We start from the raw sequence: 19,583 nt of genomic DNA on the forward strand, positions 1-19,583 counted from the left end.
GAAAATCCTCGTTCCCCGGCGGCACCTTTTTTTGAATTTTCTTCCTTTTAACGCCGTTTTTCGGGAATTTCGGATTTTCTTTCTGAATTTTTTTGCAATAATATTCCATACTTGTTAAATTCCGGGCCGGGCCTGATGAAATTTTCAAGGCCCGGGCCCGGCCCGGAAGGCCCGGTAGCAAAAATTTTGTCATTTTGAGTCACATTTTGAGCTCTCCATACAATTTTCTCCATTATTTTTTGTGTTTTTGGATTGCTTGTCTGTTTGATAAAAAATATCAACAAAACTCGAAAAAAAATTTTTGATCGAAAAAAATCACATAAGGGCCTCCCCCCTTATGTGTTTTTTGAAATTTTCAAAACTTGTGGAATGACAGGCCCGGCCCGTTACATGTATGTAATATTCGGAAAATAGATAACTTTTAACACATTTTAATGCAATAAAAATTTTTGGTCGGAGTCCCCCTTTAAAGATTGAACGCAAAAAAAAAACAAGTGGTGAAAGTCCTCAATTCTATAAAATGGTTTTCTCTCATTTTTGTGGTTTTGAGATAGATATTTTTGGGTAGACAAATTTGTGTACCAGGTGGTAGTGGATAATTGATTTATAGCAAAATTTCAGATATATCTAATCGGTATGGATTTTTCCGATTTTGGATTTTGAATTTCGGTAGTTCGAATTTATGGAGTTTTAAAATTCCATTTTTCGAACTTACAAATTTGAACACATTTTTGAATTTTTAAGTATTTGGGGTCATAAAAGCGTTTCTGAAAAGCTCAGGGATTCAAAAATTCAGAAAACTTTGGAAATTTTGATTTGAAATTTTAATTTTTCCCTTTTCTGGATTTTAAAATCAACGTTTTCAAGCTTCCGAATTTTTGAACTCACCAATTTCAAATTTTTTTTCGATGTTCTGAATTTCCTTATTTCTGACTTCCCAAATTCTCAAAAGTCACGATATCTTGATTTTTGAAATTTTGAATTCCGAAATTTCTAAATTTCAGAGCTTCCAAATTTAGATCCTGAAAAAAATCACTTATCAAAAGTGACAAAACCTCCTTATAAGATTACGGGTGTTAAAAGCGGAGGCCAGGGGGGTCAGCCCCGGAGGCCGTAAACCGACTGATAAATAAAGTTCCTAGGCTTCTGGGAACTTCAGAGGGCATTCCGGGAATTCTTTGTGTAATACTACTATTAATTTATTGATTCATCAATCATTTTTTATCCGATTCTCCACCTTCTCTTCTATTTTTTTCTTAAAGACCTCCCAGTAAATTTGCTCATTAGTTCTCATTGCTCTCCACCTCCTCCAATCGCGTGTATTCGGTCATTGCATCCCCCGAGAACTTGTACTAGTAGAAATGAATATATGTGACGGACATATTCAATTTCCTCTTCATTTTTGACTCCTTCCTACGCTGCTCATTTGGAGTCGAAATTCCTACTTTTCCTGTCTATCTGTATTCCTTTTCCTGATATAAATAAGAGCAAAAATGATGATTGAGGAGTTGGACGAAGACGAACAAAACTACGATGAAAGAGTGAGGTGGGTCGTAAAATTTTGAATTCTCGAGTAGTTTTTTTTTCTTTTTTTTCCCTTATGTCTTGGCCTGATCATTTTAAGTTTAATGCCCCAACTTGCTCTGGGGCTCGAGGTGCGCTATTCAGGGAGCTATTTTCTCTCGTAATCCATTAATTGCCCCATTTCAATAGATTTCCCCGTCTCTCTTTGTCAGCTGTGGGGGCCATGGTCTTCTGAAGAAGATAAAGTCGTTCGATTTTCGGACGGTAACGACCTTTTTTACTACATTGTTCCTCGACACACACATTATTTATTGCTTCCGTGACTCGCCATCTCAATCATCTCATCTCTCATTTCGTCGGCAAAAAAAAACAGATATTTGAAATTTCTGAAATCTCTCTGGGATAACAATAGTCGAGAAATGTAAGTGTTTTTGGGTGGGTCTACAAGAAAGATGTTATGCTGCATTGTCGGTGTCAAAAACGATCCCATTATGGTTGCAATAAACGGTTCTGTGTGCATATGAAAGTCAGGTGGTCGTGGTATTGTTGACATTCTTGGGATTAGAGCTTTCTGCGGAAAAACTGGATCCAGGCTTACAAGCCTAGTTAGTTTCTTCACAAAACAATTCAGTTCGATATTTTTCAAAATTCGAAGTTTAAAAAAATAAAAACTCGAAAAATTGAAAACGTTCACTTTTCTGGCTCAAAATTATAGACTAAAAAATTCCAAAACTACCGTAAAATTTATATAAGGAAGGCCCCGCTGATATGATGGCTCTCCGAAAGGAGTCCTGAAAAATAGAAGGGCCCCTCAAAAATTGAGTTTTTGAAATAAAAATTTCCGTACGTTTTCAGTGAAAAATATTCCAGAAGTTCCAAAATTTCACAAAAAATTGTTACACTTATTTTGTTCGAAATCTCACTTAATTTTTGTGAAACTGGTAAGTTTGTAAATTTTGATTTTGATAAATAATTTCTTGCTTTGCTTCTCTAGTTGAAGTGTCAGAAGGGCCCTCCGGAGGTACCTTGGAACGGTCCTTTTAATACAGGTCTAACGGCAATCCAATACATCCAAGGTAACTTTCAAAAAATCTGAAGTTTCAAATTTTTTTAAAATTTCGTTGTTTCAGTCTCAAAAAGTCAATTCATTCTAAAATAATTTCCTCGTCCCTCACAACCAACATTAAAAATCTTGATGTCAAAAATCACTCATCTTTGAGACTTTTATTCTCACCTTCATTTTTATTCCTCTGCTCAATTTTATGTTTTTTTTTTCAACTCTCGATGTTTTTTACGACTTTCGAATCTCCTTGATTTTCATCAGTAGAACTTCTTTATTTCCCCTAAAAATGTTTCATCGGCTCTAAAAAGATCCCATAAATCTTATCGAAAGGTCAAATGATGAAAAAAGATAGGTGAGCAAGTGCCTGCCACAGAATCCTCAACAGAAACAAAATGGAAATGTTGTGTAATCAAATGATCCTTTCATTGTTTCTAGTGTAGGACATCAGAGGGTGTCCACCCCAGAGATACCACAATGATTAATGGGCGTTTTTGTCCATCACACGCAATGAGGTCCTTTGTTATCATAGGATAGAAGAAGATAACACAATGTTTCGAACTTCCTCCTCCTCACCTTCTGGGAGGAGCTCATCTGATATTATTGACGACTGTGAAATGGTGAATTTAGTAAAAACAACAAAGCAAACAAAAAAGTAAGTTGATTATATGCTCCGAAATCTCAATTTGTAGAATTGGAAAAAAAATTGGAAGTAAAACTGATTTGTCTGGTCCATTATCCCCGGGGGTGGTCCATTATCCAAAGCGTCAAAGATGAAAGGATGGGCTCTTAAAATTTGTGGGTTTCTTTTTTTCTCGAAAACCGATTTTAGCTCTTTACTACTTTCTAGTCAGAAAAAGATCATTTGTCCATCTCTCTTCAGTCTCCTATTTTATCATTCATGTCCTTTCATAACTTTTCCATGTCTTCATTCCCTCCTCTTGAGTCTCATCCTCACAGTCCTTGACTTCCAAGTGCAACCCAGACATGGCTCATTGACCCAAAACTTTGGCTCTCAAAAAAAAGAAACTTCCCGGAAGGAACCTAACTAATTATAACAACTCCTCTCCCCTCTCCAGCTACCACATATTCTTAATTTTTTCATGTTTTTCTACTCTCATGTTTTCCAGGTTCGTGACCATCAACGAGCTAGAGGAGGTATGCGAAATGGGAACGTTCAAGGATCGTTTTGAAAAAGTGAGTTCCCTTATTTTGACACTGGCACTTTTGTGGGCGGTAGGATCCCCGGAAAACATGGTCGTAACTCATCGAAAAGGATTATCTGCTAATGCCGATGGGAGGAGAATAAGTAGAAATGGGAGAGAAGTTGTGTTGCAGCTCTGGAAAAAAGAAGACAAGAAGAAAAATGATATAATGATGACAATGAGTAATGGAGGTGGCTTTTAAGACTTTGACCCTCTTCTCCTGGTGAAAAAAAATTGGGAGCAAGGATCAAACAAAGAAGGATCGAAACATACATACCGTAAATGACCTAATTAAATCCCACGATTTACTTACACTGAAATCAATTATTCCGGTTCCTATAAGAGATTTAAAAAAGTCTGGCAATTATAAAAATATTGCTGATATTTTGACAAATAATTTTTGAGTTAGAGAATTTATTTGATATATTTTTTTCAGGAATCGAGATAATTGAGCTCTAAATGTCCGTATAGTGTGGGCTCCCATTAGAGCATTTACGGTAGAAATAAATGAGAATGTGAAGTACAGTGTTAATCAAAATCAAGACTGTGTTGAATTAGATGTATGGATTTATTAAATATCACATACAGAATTTTCCCTACAATTCCTTTTTTGATTCTCACCTTTTTGTCATATGTAAATCCTTTCGACATTTCCCAAATTTTCAAGCCCCACAGAGCTTTAAAAATAAGAATTATGAGATTCCTGCAAACCCCTTCCGATCTATTTATCATCTGCCTTCTCTCTACCTCTGATAGAAAAAAAACTCCTTCCGAAAATTTCTTTTCTTGACCTTTATTTCTTTTCTTCCGAAAGAAAAGTAATTTTTCATCTGCTCCACACATTCTTCTCTAGAAAAGAACATGTGGTGAAAGAGAGAATGTCTTCTCGGAATATCCATACGTTTCTATGATGTTTGGTCCCACGAGATACCAAAAAGGGGAAGAGCATCACTGTTTTTCAATTCATTGGTTTTGGAAAGCGAAGTACTTCTTTTCCTCAAAACTAACAGCAACAACAACACAGATCAACACATTTTAAATGAGTGACGACCACTGAGTACGTATGATGTGAAATCGGATACCATATATGGTGGGTGCACCGGGCCCAGGGAAGGTCCCTCTGCCAGACGTAACAAACCGATTCATGCTCTCATAATAACGTGCTAAAAGCATCAGAGCTCCCACTCCCGGAAAAGATGAAGAGTGCTTTGCTTGCTCACCCTTTATGCAATTCAATACTTTATCGAAAAGAAAGAAAAAAGTAGAGAAGAGTCTACTGGGTGGTTTTTGTGTACTTTTTTACGGAATGGTGGAGAGCTGATTGATAATTAGGTTGTAATTTTGGGAAATGGAGTTTAGAAAGCAAATACCACGTGGTTCAAATAGGGTCATCTGATGGGTTTCAGGCATGGTAAACAATATGAGTGCAAAAACAGGGAACCTAGAATTTCGAAAAGATATTTCTATTGACAAAGCTACCGTAACTTAGTACCGGAAAAAAGCGTTATTTTTTACCTTCAAGATTGTCTAAAATTTTTTAAAGAACCAAACTTCGATTTTCTTAGTTTTTTTTAAAACAAATTTGTTCAAATTTAAGTTTGAAATGTATCTTTTAACTAATGAGACATACCGCTAAACCTGTAATCGAAAGGTCCCTAACTTTTAACTTTGAGCCAATTTTTCTCGGTTCCTGTAACAGATAGTTACAGATAATTTAACTCAAACTTGACAGTGTGAGGGCCCTTCTATTACAGGTCTTACGGTAACATCACGCTTTTGAAAGATTAGAAGTCCAGGGTTTTTAAAAAATTCCCAAAATACATTCTTTTAGCTATTTTTTAACATCTGAGCATTCTGAGCGTTTTTCTGATTCTGAGGATTCCCGATTTACATATTTACGACCACTTGTCCAAACTACAGTATTCCAAAATTCTGGTTAAAAAACTAAAGACACAAAAGTCCAAATTCCCACACTTATACCTCACCAATGCCATAAACAATTTATGAACGCTGGAGGTCTGTTTTCTTATTTTGCTCCAAACACACACTTCTCCATCTTCCTTTACTACTTCTCAACTTTCAAAAACAATGTATTATCTTCTCACTGTCACACAGGATTACTTTTCCGTTCCCATTTACTTTTTACCCATTTTTTGTGAATAGTTAAAACCAACAGACCCATAGAAAAAAGTGAAAACGATGACATGGACACATAGTGGACCTCTTCTAACACACACAGGGACGTCTTCTTCTTGAACTCCGCCCCTTCGGGCTAAGCGGGAAGAGAGGGCCCGCTTCACAGCTTTTTGTCCCATCACATTCGTGTCTTTTGAAACACCAGTTTTCGAGAATTTTAATATTTTAATATTCATTTTTCAACCTGATCCTATACATTACAAATGGTGTTCCATTCGAGATCGGCGAAGACGTCGAAAAAGAAAATTGATCTTGCCAAGGTGAGAAATTTGGGGAAAGATAATTTCTTGGGTTTTTTATAGGTCTGTATTATCTTTTCGATTTATATCGTTTGAAAATATATAGGTCTTATAACTAGCCAAAGCAACAAAAAAAAATTAAAAAAGTGAAGTAAAAATCCAATGATCAAAAATTCCGTCCCATTTTTACTCATAATAACTTTTTGGTGATCCAAGAAAATTTTAAAAAATCTTGATAACCCCTATGAAACCAATATTATCGTTGAAATTGAAAACAATCTATTTTTTCAAAGCTCATGAATTATTAAATATCCTCCCACCCAAAAATGAAATCCTTCAACAACAAGGATTGTCCTCCTATAGTATTTTTCGAAATGAAAAATTCACATTCACATTTTTTCCCCCAGCTCCTTTTTTCCTATAGAATTGATTTTAGGAACAAAAAAGAACCTTTTGAACTCTTTTTTTTTCCTGAAAAGTTTTGCACATCTTAAGACACACCGAATTTCATGGTCAACTGCGAAAAGAGCACACGCCCGAAAGAGCGTCTATATCCTAAAACTCGATTTTGGCGAAAAGTCTGTGACTTTTGTCTCTTCCTTTCCCTATCTTTCTCTCACCACCTAATCCATTTTCGAAATCCAACTAGAGATCTCCCGATTTGCGACTCTACGAGAGCCAATGACACCCTATGTGGTGGTTTACCCGAACGCAAAAACTTTCCCGAAAAAGGCGTTCGATGTTTGTCAGAGCAAAAGAAGAAGAAGGAAATTATCATGTCAAATTGAGCTTGATTAGATGCTCAGATAGGAGATGGGCCACTCGTTTTCTCTTCGTTATGTTTTGGCTTACCAAAATCCAAAGAATAAGGGAGCCGGAGAAGACGTGGCTCCTTGGGGAGGCACGCGTTCTGAATTCCTCAACTCACTCTGAATACTCTGGGTGTTCTTCCTATATGAAACAATTGAGTGTGTGTATTTGTGGTTCTTGGTGGGGGAAAATAGAATGGACGCACGAACATTCAGATACTCTTTGTCTCTGACAAGGGTCGCCAAACAGCTCCTTGGGGGACATATATGGACGGATGGACACAAAAACGATTCAAACAGAAACAATCCGGGAATAGTTTTGTGTCAAAGTGTCACTACTCTGTCACACTTATTTACTACTCACACAAAAGTTTCGGTTTTGAGACCAACATGTGTGTTGCTTCTGTGCTTACAAAACAACAATTGAGACTAACCTAGTTTAGTTAAGGAGGGTGGAGAAGGGGGTCTTCAAGTTGTCTATCATCAATTCCACTTCCTTTTTTTTCAAATGCTAAGCCATTGGAGGCAAAAAACAACGAAGTCAGTCACGTGGTTGGGTTTCGATACAAAACAATAGGTTTCAAGAAGTCAAGGCTTTAAAAATGACGAGAGGGTACAATTAAGTTTGAATCAATAGCCGGTCGGACAATTTGCATGTCCTAGCATACCGTACTACCTGTAATAGAAGGGCGCGACACTGTCAAGTTTGAGCTCAAATATCTCAATTCCTTTGCAAGATATCAAAAATATGACTATTGACAAAACACTTCTGAGATTATGATAAACAGGTTATCAGTTGAAAACATTTTCATAGCTTCGACAGCAACGGAGGAAAACTGACTCAAAGTTAAAAGTAAAGAGACCCTTATATTACAGGTTTTACGGTAGATCTTTTGTTTCGAGTCAAAGTCAAATACAGGGAAACGTGAAAATGAAAGAAAATAACTTTCTTTGTTAAGCCCAAGTTTTAAAAACATTTAAAAATCTGCAAAGCTAGGAAGATCTGCGTTTCATCTAGTATTTGACTGTATTTTACTAAATTTTCAAGTTCTGAATTTTCGAATTGTTCAAGTTCTCGTTTAATATTGCTGATTTTCCAGTTCAAACCCTATCTCCTAAACGCGGGTATCGTTCTATTTGTCGGAATCTATGTCTATGCCGGAGCACTTCTCATCCAGTACATCGAACGGATCCCTGCCAAGGTGATTTTCTGTTTTCCCTTGAGGTTCCAAGGTGTTGTCTGAAGTCTGTCTCACACTTCTGTCATTCATCTTTATTTCGATTCACATGGGATTTCAGTTTTTTTATTCTTCAAATATTTTTCAGGTAGAAGAATCGTTCCGACTCCGACGGAATATCAAAGATGACATGCCTATCATTCCTTGTGAGTCTTTTTCTTTTTCATCGTCTAGAGATCCTATCAATCTTCTCAATCTAATGTTGCTCTCTTGCTCTTTTTCGTGTGCACTGAGATTCCGGAGGGAAGTGAGACATCAAACTACGGGACACACAGAGAAACAAAAAGAAAGAAACATTTGAAACGGAAAAAGTTAGGAATAGTGACGACATATGACAAATGAACAAGATTATATAGTCATGAATCGAGGGAAACATGAACTATTGAAATTGTGTTCGGAAGGATTTTTGTAAAAAAGGAGACGGATTCTTCAAACTTATTTTTTTTCCAATTTTCAGTAGATCGTTCGAAGGAATGCGTGCTTCATGCTCTCCGAAAAATGGCGCATATGGCAAAAGGAAATTGTTCACATCTCCATGTATGTCTGAAATTTAATCTATCATCACTTCGATCTGATTTTCAGACAAATGTGAATCTACTCGACGAGTGCTATTCTTCGGATCTTCAAAAAATCAAAGCTATCTATGATAGTCACATCCCAGAAGGTCAGTAGTTTTGTTTTGATCTACCCCCTGTTTTTTTACAAACTCAAGTCAAAAAAAAATAGTGGTTATCTATTCCTTCTTTTCCCTGGGGCTCAGTTTTGGCAACTTTCTCGCTCATTTTTCTGCGGGAGTTGTTCGATCAAATCGAGCTTTGATTTCAACACTTTTTTTTTGCCTTTTTGGCTTTCTGCCTCCATATGTCCATCTATAGAAAAAGATCAGTTCCCTGGGGACTAATGAAAACGTTTTGTATATGGGAATCGTGGGAGGAATTGAAGTTTGAAACAAGACATTATGATATGTTATAGGGTCAACAGAGCCAGAACAAGAGCCAAAGTCGGCGGTCGCTTTGAAGAAGTTTGAGGTCGTTGATGGTTTTGAGCAATGGACGAAAACGGATGCAATTCTTTTTTGTTTCACGGTCATCACAACGATTGGTGCGTTTTTTGATGGAGTAAAAAAGGGATTTCGGAAAATTTCAAAATTTCAGGTTACGGTAACGTGGCTCCTCAATCATTTTGGGGTCGAGTGTTTGTTATAATCTATGGAACCATTGGAATCCCAACCGCTATGATGGCAATCGCCAATGTCGGAAAGTTCTTGGCGACACTTTTGAAGTCATGGACCCGACCGTTTCTTCTCCTATGTCGAAAAATGAGGAAGAAGATGAACAAGAAGGATCAGAATGGGAATGAAGTTAAAGAAACACAACGGTTGATGGAGAGTTCGAAGAAGAAAGCAAAGAAAATTGAGGATGATATTTCTTCACATGACGATGAAGAACAAGAAGAAGAGATTGAGGAAAGTGATGGTGAGTTTTTTGTAAATAAAATTAAATAAATGAAATATACGGTTAAAAAACCCTACAACTATTAGTCCATGTAGGTCAAACTGAGACTCGAGAAACAGAAAGTCAAGGAACAGAAGAAGAACATGAAGATGATGAAGATGATAGTGTAATTACCGGTGGGTTCAGAGCACTGACTTTTCACAAAGTGTTCAAGTTTTGCTCCACTTTGCTCAAAAGTTTTACTTTTTTTTTGCTCACATTCACATTGGCCATAAAAGTTTCCACTTTGCTATTCTCATTTTTCTTAAATTTTCATCGTTCTTCTCAAAAAAAAAGTTTTTTTCAGTCACCGAAACTATCGTTCTCTTCCTGGCATTTCTTATCTACATCATCGCTGGATCATTCCTGATGAGCTATTATGAAGAAGGAATGACGTTTGGACTGGCGATTTATTTTAATTTTGTAACTTTGACAACAATTGGTCTCGGAGACTTGGTACCACAGTCTACAGATTGGCTGGTGAGATTATTTTGAAAATTTAGTTTTTTACTCTTCAATGAATTAATTTTTAGTTCGTAACACTTGTATACTGCGCAATTGGATTGGCACTGACCACAATCGCAATTGAAATTGCAGCAGACACTTTGAAGAAGTTGCATTACTTTGGCAGAAAATTGGACAACGTTCATAATGTGCAAATTTGGTTTGGGGGTCAAAAGTACGTTTTTCAAATTATTGAACTTAAAAACAGAGAGAGTTTACAGGCTGTCCATGAAAGCGCTCGTTAAAAATCTCGGCGATCAGCTGAATGTTCCGGTTGAAGATTTAGAGAACTTGGATTTGGCAAAGTTCGTGGATGATGCAATAAAAGTGGAAGCTGGAGAGTTGACAACATTGAGAGTGAGTCTTGAGTTTGCATAAAGTGGCGCACAATGAGTCGGACTAATAAAAACGGGTATATCTTTAGACATAAGTATTCTGGTAGCACGAAAATTGGTAGAAATATATTTCTGCAGTCGATTCAAAACTACTCAAAATTTCAAAGCGATTCTTAAAGGCCACATATAGTTGTGATTGTCCAAAGATGAAATGTTTCTTGCACGCAGTTGTGATTTTCATGAGATGAAGCAACTTTGGCAAGCGATAACGCAGCTCAAAGTTGATCAAATAATTTGAAACTTGACCAGTTTACTGATGAATTATTGGAATTTTCGCATTCCACATTTGAGCCCAGTACAACGCTTTTTTCAAATTTTATACTAGTAAAAACTTAAGAAACAAAAAACATTATTTCCAGAACGACCGTGCGTGGATGAACTCCAACTATTGGCGAGCTATCGAAAGTGGCTCGATGCACTATGTGGACGATGATGACCTAGTCACATTACAATCCAACCGTAATTATTATTCTGAATTTTAACCCTGTTTGGATGGTTTGAACTTTTTTATTTTGATCTTGTCGATATTGTCAAAAACGCGGGTTCCCTTATAATTATCAAATCGCATTTTTCCCCCTTCATCTCGAGTGTGATTGTAAGTGCATTGCATTTATTGATTGCTTCTTTTTAATTTGAAAATTATCCCATTATCCCTCACTTCACATCACCCAAAATTAATTTCATGTGTATGAAAGATACTATTATGAAATATATTTTTAAGCATGTTCTGACCCCCGAAAAACGTTGTTTTTCAAAACCAAAAATTGAATTGAAACTTGATAAGTTGGAATCGGAGCACTAGCACNNACAAACACAAGTTCCCTTTCCTTTGAAATCAAAAAAGTTACAGCATGATTGCAGTCACCAAATTGTTTTTGCTGTGTGAGCAACCAACCAACCAACTACAACGGTTTATTTGTTAATTTGAATGCAAGATTTGAAATAATCCATATTTCAGTATCGTGTGGATCTCAACAAATGCTAATTCGTGTTCCTTATTCAAGATCATCGGATTCCCGAATGATTACTGTGAATCATGAACCTCTAACCGAGATGTCGGATGAAAACTATAGAATTAGTAGTGCGAATGAGGAATATGAAACTGTAGATACACAATTTCAAGATATAGAAGCAGCAATCACAGATCGGCCTGTTAGTTCTAACATAGACGCCTAACATAGTCATATCCTAGAATTTCAGCACGTCAGCCAAAATGAGGGAGCTCGGAAAACGTCACAATGTATAGAACTACAAAAACTTTTGAAGGCGTTGAATGACTTGAACAATGGTAAACATTCTAAGTTCACAGGTCTCTAATTATACAAAACTCAGAAGTGGTGTCGCAAGATGGTCGATGGAGTGAAGAGGCACGACGACGATATTTGGAATATCAAAGGATATGGAGTCGGTTTAGGACTCCCAAAAATCATTGATTTTGTGAAATGGAATTATGATATACGATATATTATATATCGTCCGAATTTTGTTTGTATAAATTGGATTATGAACAGTTTTTTTTCTTTGCTATTACCGGTTCCTGTGACAGTTATCAAAGAGTGGACCACTGATAAAATATTTTCGATGATATGATAAACATTTTATCAGTTTATCACTTTTTGATATTTTCTACAGAAATAGAGATAAATCGGCTCGAAGCTGAAAGGTAAGAGACATTCTATTAGAGTGTTTACGGTATCTCCTAACCTTCAATTTTAATCCGCTTTTTTCAGTTCTTGTGAAAGATACCAAAAAAATTACAAAAGCAAAAATGTTCTATTGGATATCAAAAACATTTCATTAGTTAACTTTTTTTGATACCTCAACCAGGAAACGAGATAATTCGGTCAAAGTGATAGTCTTTTTAAGGAGTTACACAGATTTCAAAAGTGAATTTTCAATTATCATTTGAACTTGATGGAAACATTTGTGAATAAAAGAATCTACGTGGCAAAAAAAAATACTTTTTATCATACTTTTAATCCGAACATTTGCTGGGCCTTCGCGGGCCCTGCCATAACTTCTTTCAGAATCAATGTTTTCGAACCAACTCAATCAGGTATGGTAGAGCTCCACGAGTACTACAAAACGGTATTATTTGGAATACTGTACCTTGTCTATGAACAGAGTTACAGAGCAAAAGGAGCAAAAAAAAGCAGACCCGCCCCGGGCCTGCCGGGCCCTGCAAGAAAAGTCACTTTATGATCTGTAACTTTGTTCATAGATAAGATACAGTATTCCAAATAACACCGTTTTGTAGTACTCGTGGAGCTCTATCATATCTGATTTAGTTGGTTCGAAAATATAGATTCTGAAAGAAATTATGGCAGGGCCCGCGAAGGCCCGGCAAAGGCCCGGATTACAAGTATGCTTTTTATATCATAGAACCAATAAAACTACGTGTATTGGTTTAGGAGCCTGTGACCCCAGATGGTCCAGTGGCCTCAGGAAAAGTACTATAAAAGAAAAGAGAAGTGAAGGGAAGAATCAGTTCTCTCTTTCTGGGCTCCAGAGAAAGTGAGCTGGTGGAGGGATCTGGGTGCTGGACCCCGGGTTCTGGAGCCTCGTGCTGTAGCCCGGGTTCTGGAGCCTGGTGCTGGAGCCCGGGTTTCGCAGCCCGAGTTCTGGGGCCCGGGTTCTGGTTCCCGGGTTTTGCGGTTCGCTGACGAAGGTTCCCAAGGCTGACGCCCATCGGATAGAAGCCGATAACCGATGCCCATGTTTCATCGTAGCTTGGTGGTTAAGAAGATCCTAACTCAGAACCCTAACCCATTCAATAAATTGTTATCGAATCAACTGATGATTCTATCTTTGTATTTATTTTGCACCACAATGAATGGTGGAACCTTTAAAGAAATGAACACTATTTTCTGATAGAAGAGAACGCAAGCAACATTTATATGAGAAGATATTAAAGAGAAGAACGTAAATGATATTTTATCCATTTCGATTCTCTGAAAAATATTAGTCCCTCGAGTTTTAAAATCTGTCTTGTAGTCCTCAAGTTATATGCTGTAGACGAACGCTGTTCGAGATAGTCGTTGGGGTTTTCCATAAAAGTTCTGAGAACAAAAAATGTTATCCAGTATTTTTCGAAACTTACTCATAAAAGCAACTCGAAATCCTCGGAAAAAAATGAGAATAATACAGGTGTCAATGATCGGAAAAATAGAAATTGACAAGGGTTGAATCTCTTCAATCTTGATTTTGTTGACATCAATGTCTAGAAATGGTGCAATCACTAAAATGAATCCAGGAACATAAACCATCAGACAGGGAGTGATTGTCTGAAAACTTGAAAATAGAATCAGGTGCTTTTTGTGCTTGCTCACCTGCAAAACCAAAGTCCAAAACAAATCTTTATGCACTTTAGCCATGACACCAGATGAAAAATTGCTTGCGTCTTTGACCTTTTTGTAAAGGGAATACCCGCAGGTTTCGATCAGAAAGCTAGTAATCGACTGGAAAACGAAAAACAATCCTAGGCGAAATATACTTGGCCAATAGTATTCCTCTTTTCCTGTTTGGGCATTTTCAACAAAATAGGTTATGGCATAGTAGCCTGACTCCAAAATATCGATTCCATACTTCTCTAGAACACTGTAAAGAATACAATTATACCATGTGTTCTTTCGTGTGTTCACTTTCCAACCTGAAATACCAATCAAACAAGTCGCAAGGTAATACTAGAAATATATCTGCACAACCCCATACAAACATTAATCCAGCTGCAACAATAGGCCAAATGTACCAGTACATCCCGCATCCATAATTACTGAAAAATTGACATTGTATTTTTAAATTATCGAAAATCCAACTAACTGAATGATACTGTATCGATAAACAAAGTTAATCGAGAGAAGGGTCATATAAAGTCCTTGACTCCAGGATTGCAGCCCCGCTAGAATTATGCCGAATGGACGATATCTCAGGTTACTAGTTGCAAAATATATAAATCCATTTTTGTAAATATGAACCGCTGGGAACATTAGAAAATCTAGAAAATTAAACGACATCAGAAAACAACTGTATAGAGTCAAAAAATATCGATAGCTTCCAATTTGTTTCTTGGTTTTAGTCAATAAGAAAAGTAGCAATATATTTAGAAAGGTAGATAAAACCAGGCAGAAAACGGAAGTCTGCATGTTCAACGTCAGCCGGTACATAGACTGTTTTTTTCAGAGCTTCCTATTGTATAGACAATGATAATGTAGAGGTGTCCAGAAGGATCAGATAAATTTTACGGAGGCGGGAGAATCCCCAACATCAAGAGCAACAATATTTTGATATTTCTTCGAATTCATTGATGTCATAAATGCCTTTGAATAAGTGTTAATTATAACTTATGCGTCGCTTTTAGCAAAGAGAAGGTTTTGAATTCTAATGGTGAGTAAGGCAGAAACTGATCTCTTGGTAAACAAAAAATGTTAAACTTGCCAAACTTGCAATTTGATGATAATAAACCAGGAAGTTACTAATTAAGAAGGATAAATGTCTGCAGGGTAGTCTGAATGTGGTTCTGTCGGTTTTTGGAAGTGTGTGTTGAAAACAACAAAAGTCATAAATAGGAGCATGAGACTAATCCAGACAGCAGAACTCATGAGATTGATAATTGACAGGGATCCAGTAAACAACCAACAGTAATGAACACATAATCTGAACCAGGTTTTCAATGAGTAATTCAGCTACTAAACATGCTCGTTAAGTACAAAAATTATGTTTCTTTTTGGAAATCAACACTCAATAGGCATTTTTGTTATTTTCGGTATCATAATTCACCTGCCTAAATATTCCTGAATTTTCTGCCAATCCAATAGAAACCAAAAAATCATTTATATAAATTAGCACTACTCAGTTATGTTTATCCACATCTGGAAGAGCCGCCAACACTTGATGCTCAATATTGACCTCATTGACTCCTCGAAGGATTCTCACAAATCCATTTTCTCCAAAATCGGTACCCCACTGATGAACACAGAGCCAATATGGAACTCCATTATCCACTCCCCATCCAATGATTTTTGTATCCATTCCACCTTCTTGATCTCCTGCGGTATGAACATAGATGCCTGATTTGTAGTCCCAGAAGTCTTCGTAAATAATGAAAGAAGCGATAACTGGCCCATTCGTCATGATTTCTGTCTGGATATCGGTCATTTTCTTGCCCACATTATAATGAGCCTTTCCAAAATGTTTGTCTTGTTTGTACGCGATCGGCCAGGTGATATTAGAAGTACAATGGTCCTCACAAGGTGGAGTATGGTATCCGGGGCATGGTACGGACGTTGTTCCATTTGGATAGTTCTTATCACATGGGTAGATTGAATATGGCTTGCATCCAAACTGATCATCATAGTTTCCTCCAGTACAGAGTCCGTGAGTTTGCCACCATTTCAAAATGTCCTTTGGCCAACTACCGTCACAACTGGAATTTAAATGTTAGTCTGTAATTATGAATTTGTCAGTTTACCCCCATCCATCTCCACAAATGGACATCAGTCCAACACAACACGACAATGGATCCTGTGCCGATAGTGGCCAGTTGAAGGTCCCATTGGAGGAAATGCACGTTCTATCAGAAGCCATTTCAACGGCTACCAGATGAGCGGCAGAACCTGAAAAAGTATGATCTTCCATCTTATTTTCTGATCTCACATGGGTGTACTGTGTCACATTGCCAGACGGAACACGAACCCAAAAATAATGGTTCCTTGTACGGCATCTCATCACGTTTTTAGCCTTTTTGCGGTCAATTTCTGAGTCATTTCCCACAATAATAATGTTCTATGTTTTGATACCATCGCTAAATTAAACAGTTTTCGTGTCGCAATTGACAAAAAATAGACACAAAAATGATAGATCGCTATCACTCTTTCCCTCGATTTCTATCTTTTTTTTGGGGGATGGTTTTTTTTTTCTCCGAATCACGTCACCCTCCGTCAGTGTCCATCTCTCATTTTTCGGCGAGAAGAAAAATACATCAAAAAGGAATAGATGTACAATAACAAGTTACATATCAAAACTCCTCTTACCACAATCAGATTGATCACGAACGGCTCCAATTTGAGTACACTCTGGCCATTGTTGTCTTGAATCGAAACTCGCTGGAATGTTGATGAGGACCTCCGCAGAGTTTTCAGTCTCTTGATCTTCATGAGACCTGACGAACTTTATGTTTTTGACACGCGCCTAAAACGGATCAGAATACGAAAATACACTCGTCCAATCACCATAAAACTGTACCATCTTATCTTGAAAAGTCATACGGGAAGTTTCCGCTTTCCACAGTTTTTGTTGTTTGTTGACGAATGTTGTGAGATCGACGCCAGATAGTTTACGAGCATTCTCCGAAACTTTAGAACGATAAGAAACAGATGGATGGAGAGTAGGAATGGATAAAGAGAAGGGTAGTAATGAGAGGAATATTATGAGAAGCATGGTTAAGAAATTGCGAATTTGATCAGAAAGAACCCGGAAAAAGAGCAGGAGGGGAGAGGAGAAAGAGCAATAAAGGTGATAAGGAAAAGATAAGAAAGTTGTTAATTTCGTCATTTGATTAATAAGCTCTGCAAATAATGCACATTTGGATTGATGATCCCGAAGATAAAGGTTCTGGAAAGACTTGTTCTGAAAATTAGGGCGCTCGGAAATTTTGAGAGGTACCGAATATGAAGTTCATACATGAGAAGTCTCTCAGTCAGGAAAATTTGGGTGCCCATTTGGTAGGCAAAACGCCAGAAAATTGGGCAATCTGCAATGCCATAAACTAGCTCAAGACATTTCCCAAAGCATGCCCAAGTCGTGCCGCAAGCTTGCCGCAAATCTTGCCCAGACCTGGCCACACTCTTCTCCCCCGCTGAGCCGATTGCCCAATGCACTGATAATATATGCCCAAATTTCGCACGAAATTCCCCGAGGGGTGAAATTTTCCAATTTTTCTATTTAGTCAGAGTTACAGTATCACTCAGAAATTCTGATCATGTCCCAAATTGTCCCAATCTTCAAAAATTATAACAATAATAATAAATCCCTAATGTGATTCCTGAGGACGTTCAAAATGAAGATTCTAAAATATTCTCTAAATTTCAGCAGTTTTCGGTTGCATGACATCAACGCCACATTTGAACTTCAGTCCCATTGTTCGTATTCCAGTTCGAATTACGAATTCTGAAACTGATTGTCTCCAAAATCATTCATCCCCAATCACTTGCCCACTTTATCTCTTCTGTCAGTTTTCATTTTCCTTCGCACCTTTTGATTCTTCGATTAAAAGGAACAATTCTTCTTTGTCCATTCGCTGTCCTACTATTGAAATCAAAGCTGTATTGTAATCACAAAGTACTGAACAAACTCTGATTCTTCTCTTGCAAAGTTTCTAAAAGACACCGACATTATCCTGTGTCGAAAGGGTATAGAGAGAGGTTGAAAAGATTAATGACCGTTGTCAATTGGCTGTCACTTTTAAAGAACATTCCTCTTCCTCCCCATAACACAGAAGACATCGTTTTTGCAGAAACACCATCGGTACCTGTATCTTTGAAGAATGTATTGGATAGGAAATAAAGATAGGGGAAGCAAATGATTAAGGATGATGGTGTTTGATGTGTTTAATAAGACTACGGTAGCAGTTTATTTTTGTGTTGTGTGCGTGTTCCCGATGAGGTTCATTGCCGAAAAGAAAAGTTGGACATGTGACTTCTGAAGAATGCCAAGAATAACCGCATTTCATCAGATATGATGTGATTTATATGCAGAATTGTGGTATTTCTGGGGTACAGTAGTCCTCACATCCGTCTTTCTCGTCACTCTATCAATTATGCAACTGTCAAGACTATAGAAACTGAGATTCTGTACACATACATGTTCGCCCAAAATAGCATCGTTTTCGAAAGCCAGAGAGAGAAGAAAAGACGAAAAAGAAGACTATCAATTACTCTCTTTTTCTCTACTTCTTCTGATCTTTTCTCTCTCTCTCTATCATTAAACGAAAACGAGAGAGAAACAAAAGCACCGCCTCTTCGAATATATTTTGAAAGTCGACCGAATCAGTCCTACATTTGTCTTCATTCCTTCCTCACAACACAACCCCAAATCATGTCTTCCATCAACTTCACCACGATTCTTTTCCTGGTTATTGTTACTGTACTTACAGTTTCTTCAGCACCTCTAGTTGCACAACCATTTGGTAAGCTATCCTCTATCCGTTGACTAATAATTACCTCTCACATTTTCAGAAATCATTGACAATCACTCCGACTTCTCTATACTCCGTGAACACTTGCTGCTTCGCGACGATGATAGTGACAAAACTGATGGCGATATTTTCTACATTTTCGAAAATATCAATTACACCAAAGTCATCGATGACAGGAGACGTGGTGGATTCTGAACCTCACTTCCGACGTCTTCTTTTGAGTCCAACAACAATATCGTTGTAGTGCGTGGCTGACGCTAATAATAACTCTCCCATATTGGGTCAACCTCTCAAGATCTCTATTTTTTCATCGTTTCGTTTTTTGACGAATCGGTGACAAACGCTACGGGTATCTCGTTTAGCTCTTAATGTATTGATGCAATCCTGATCACTGTCATTTATGTTGTACATGCTGTTGTTTCTTTTTCTGTGAAAAATACCAGTGTAAATAAATCATTGAGCTTTGAAAGTGTTCAAATTGCGGTGTGAAGAAAGATTATCCGGGTGTGAAGTGAAAATCAGGGAGAGGATGTCCTGAAATGATCATTTCATAAGGACTCGCACAGGAATGATCATTTTCAGAGACTTCATTTTTAGAGAACTGAAATCAAACGCTTGCATTTCTCCCTAAAGACATCAAAATCGCTCAAAAGACTGTGGCGCTCTGAATTCACCCAAAAGGAGTTCATTAGGCACCCAAAAGACGCCCCATGTTCGCTTGGAAGAGCA

At 37.4% G+C, this 19,583-nt stretch overlaps 4 protein-coding genes across 4 annotated transcripts; 2 read left to right on the forward strand and 2 right to left on the reverse strand.

Moving 5' to 3' along the window:
* Window positions 1–1,533: 1,533 nt before the first annotated feature.
* On the forward strand, window positions 1,534–12,096 carry Cbr-twk-43 (the record flags this gene model as incomplete). Its single annotated transcript, XM_045239194.1, has 14 exons — window positions 1,534–1,541; window positions 3,715–3,781; window positions 8,134–8,235; window positions 8,360–8,417; window positions 8,729–8,935; window positions 9,244–9,372; window positions 9,426–9,746; window positions 10,072–10,244; window positions 10,298–10,443; window positions 10,490–10,625; window positions 11,023–11,122; window positions 11,622–11,815; window positions 11,864–11,951; window positions 11,996–12,096. 14 exons carry the CDS (start codon window positions 1,534–1,536, stop codon window positions 12,094–12,096), a joined length of 1,830 nt encoding a protein of 609 aa, XP_045096220.1.
* Window positions 12,097–13,660: 1,564 nt separating this feature from the next.
* On the reverse strand, window positions 13,661–14,805 carry CBG17498 (the record flags this gene model as incomplete). The annotated part of the gene is made up of 5 exons (XM_045239195.1): window positions 13,661–13,722; window positions 13,764–13,947; window positions 13,993–14,260; window positions 14,313–14,435; window positions 14,483–14,805. The coding sequence occupies 5 exons, from the start codon at window positions 14,803–14,805 to the stop codon at window positions 13,661–13,663; spliced, it is 960 nt and encodes a 319-aa protein (XP_045096221.1).
* A 706-nt stretch (window positions 14,806–15,511) lies between these two features.
* CBG17499 lies at window positions 15,512–17,098 on the reverse strand (the record flags this gene model as incomplete). Its single annotated transcript, XM_002643993.2, has 4 exons — window positions 15,512–16,085; window positions 16,131–16,275; window positions 16,693–16,849; window positions 16,904–17,098. 4 exons carry the CDS (start codon window positions 17,096–17,098, stop codon window positions 15,512–15,514), a joined length of 1,071 nt encoding a protein of 356 aa, XP_002644039.2.
* Window positions 17,099–18,754: 1,656 nt separating this feature from the next.
* CBG27546 lies at window positions 18,755–19,049 on the forward strand (the record flags this gene model as incomplete). The annotated part of the gene is made up of 2 exons (XM_045239196.1): window positions 18,755–18,845; window positions 18,895–19,049. 2 exons carry the CDS (start codon window positions 18,755–18,757, stop codon window positions 19,047–19,049), a joined length of 246 nt encoding a protein of 81 aa, XP_045099999.1.
* Window positions 19,050–19,583: the final 534 nt, after the last annotated feature.

This window comes from Caenorhabditis briggsae, assembly GCF_000004555.2.
Source record: "Caenorhabditis briggsae complete genome, chrX, whole genome shotgun sequence".
NCBI classification, from domain to species: Eukaryota; Metazoa; Nematoda; class Chromadorea; order Rhabditida; family Rhabditidae; genus Caenorhabditis; species Caenorhabditis briggsae.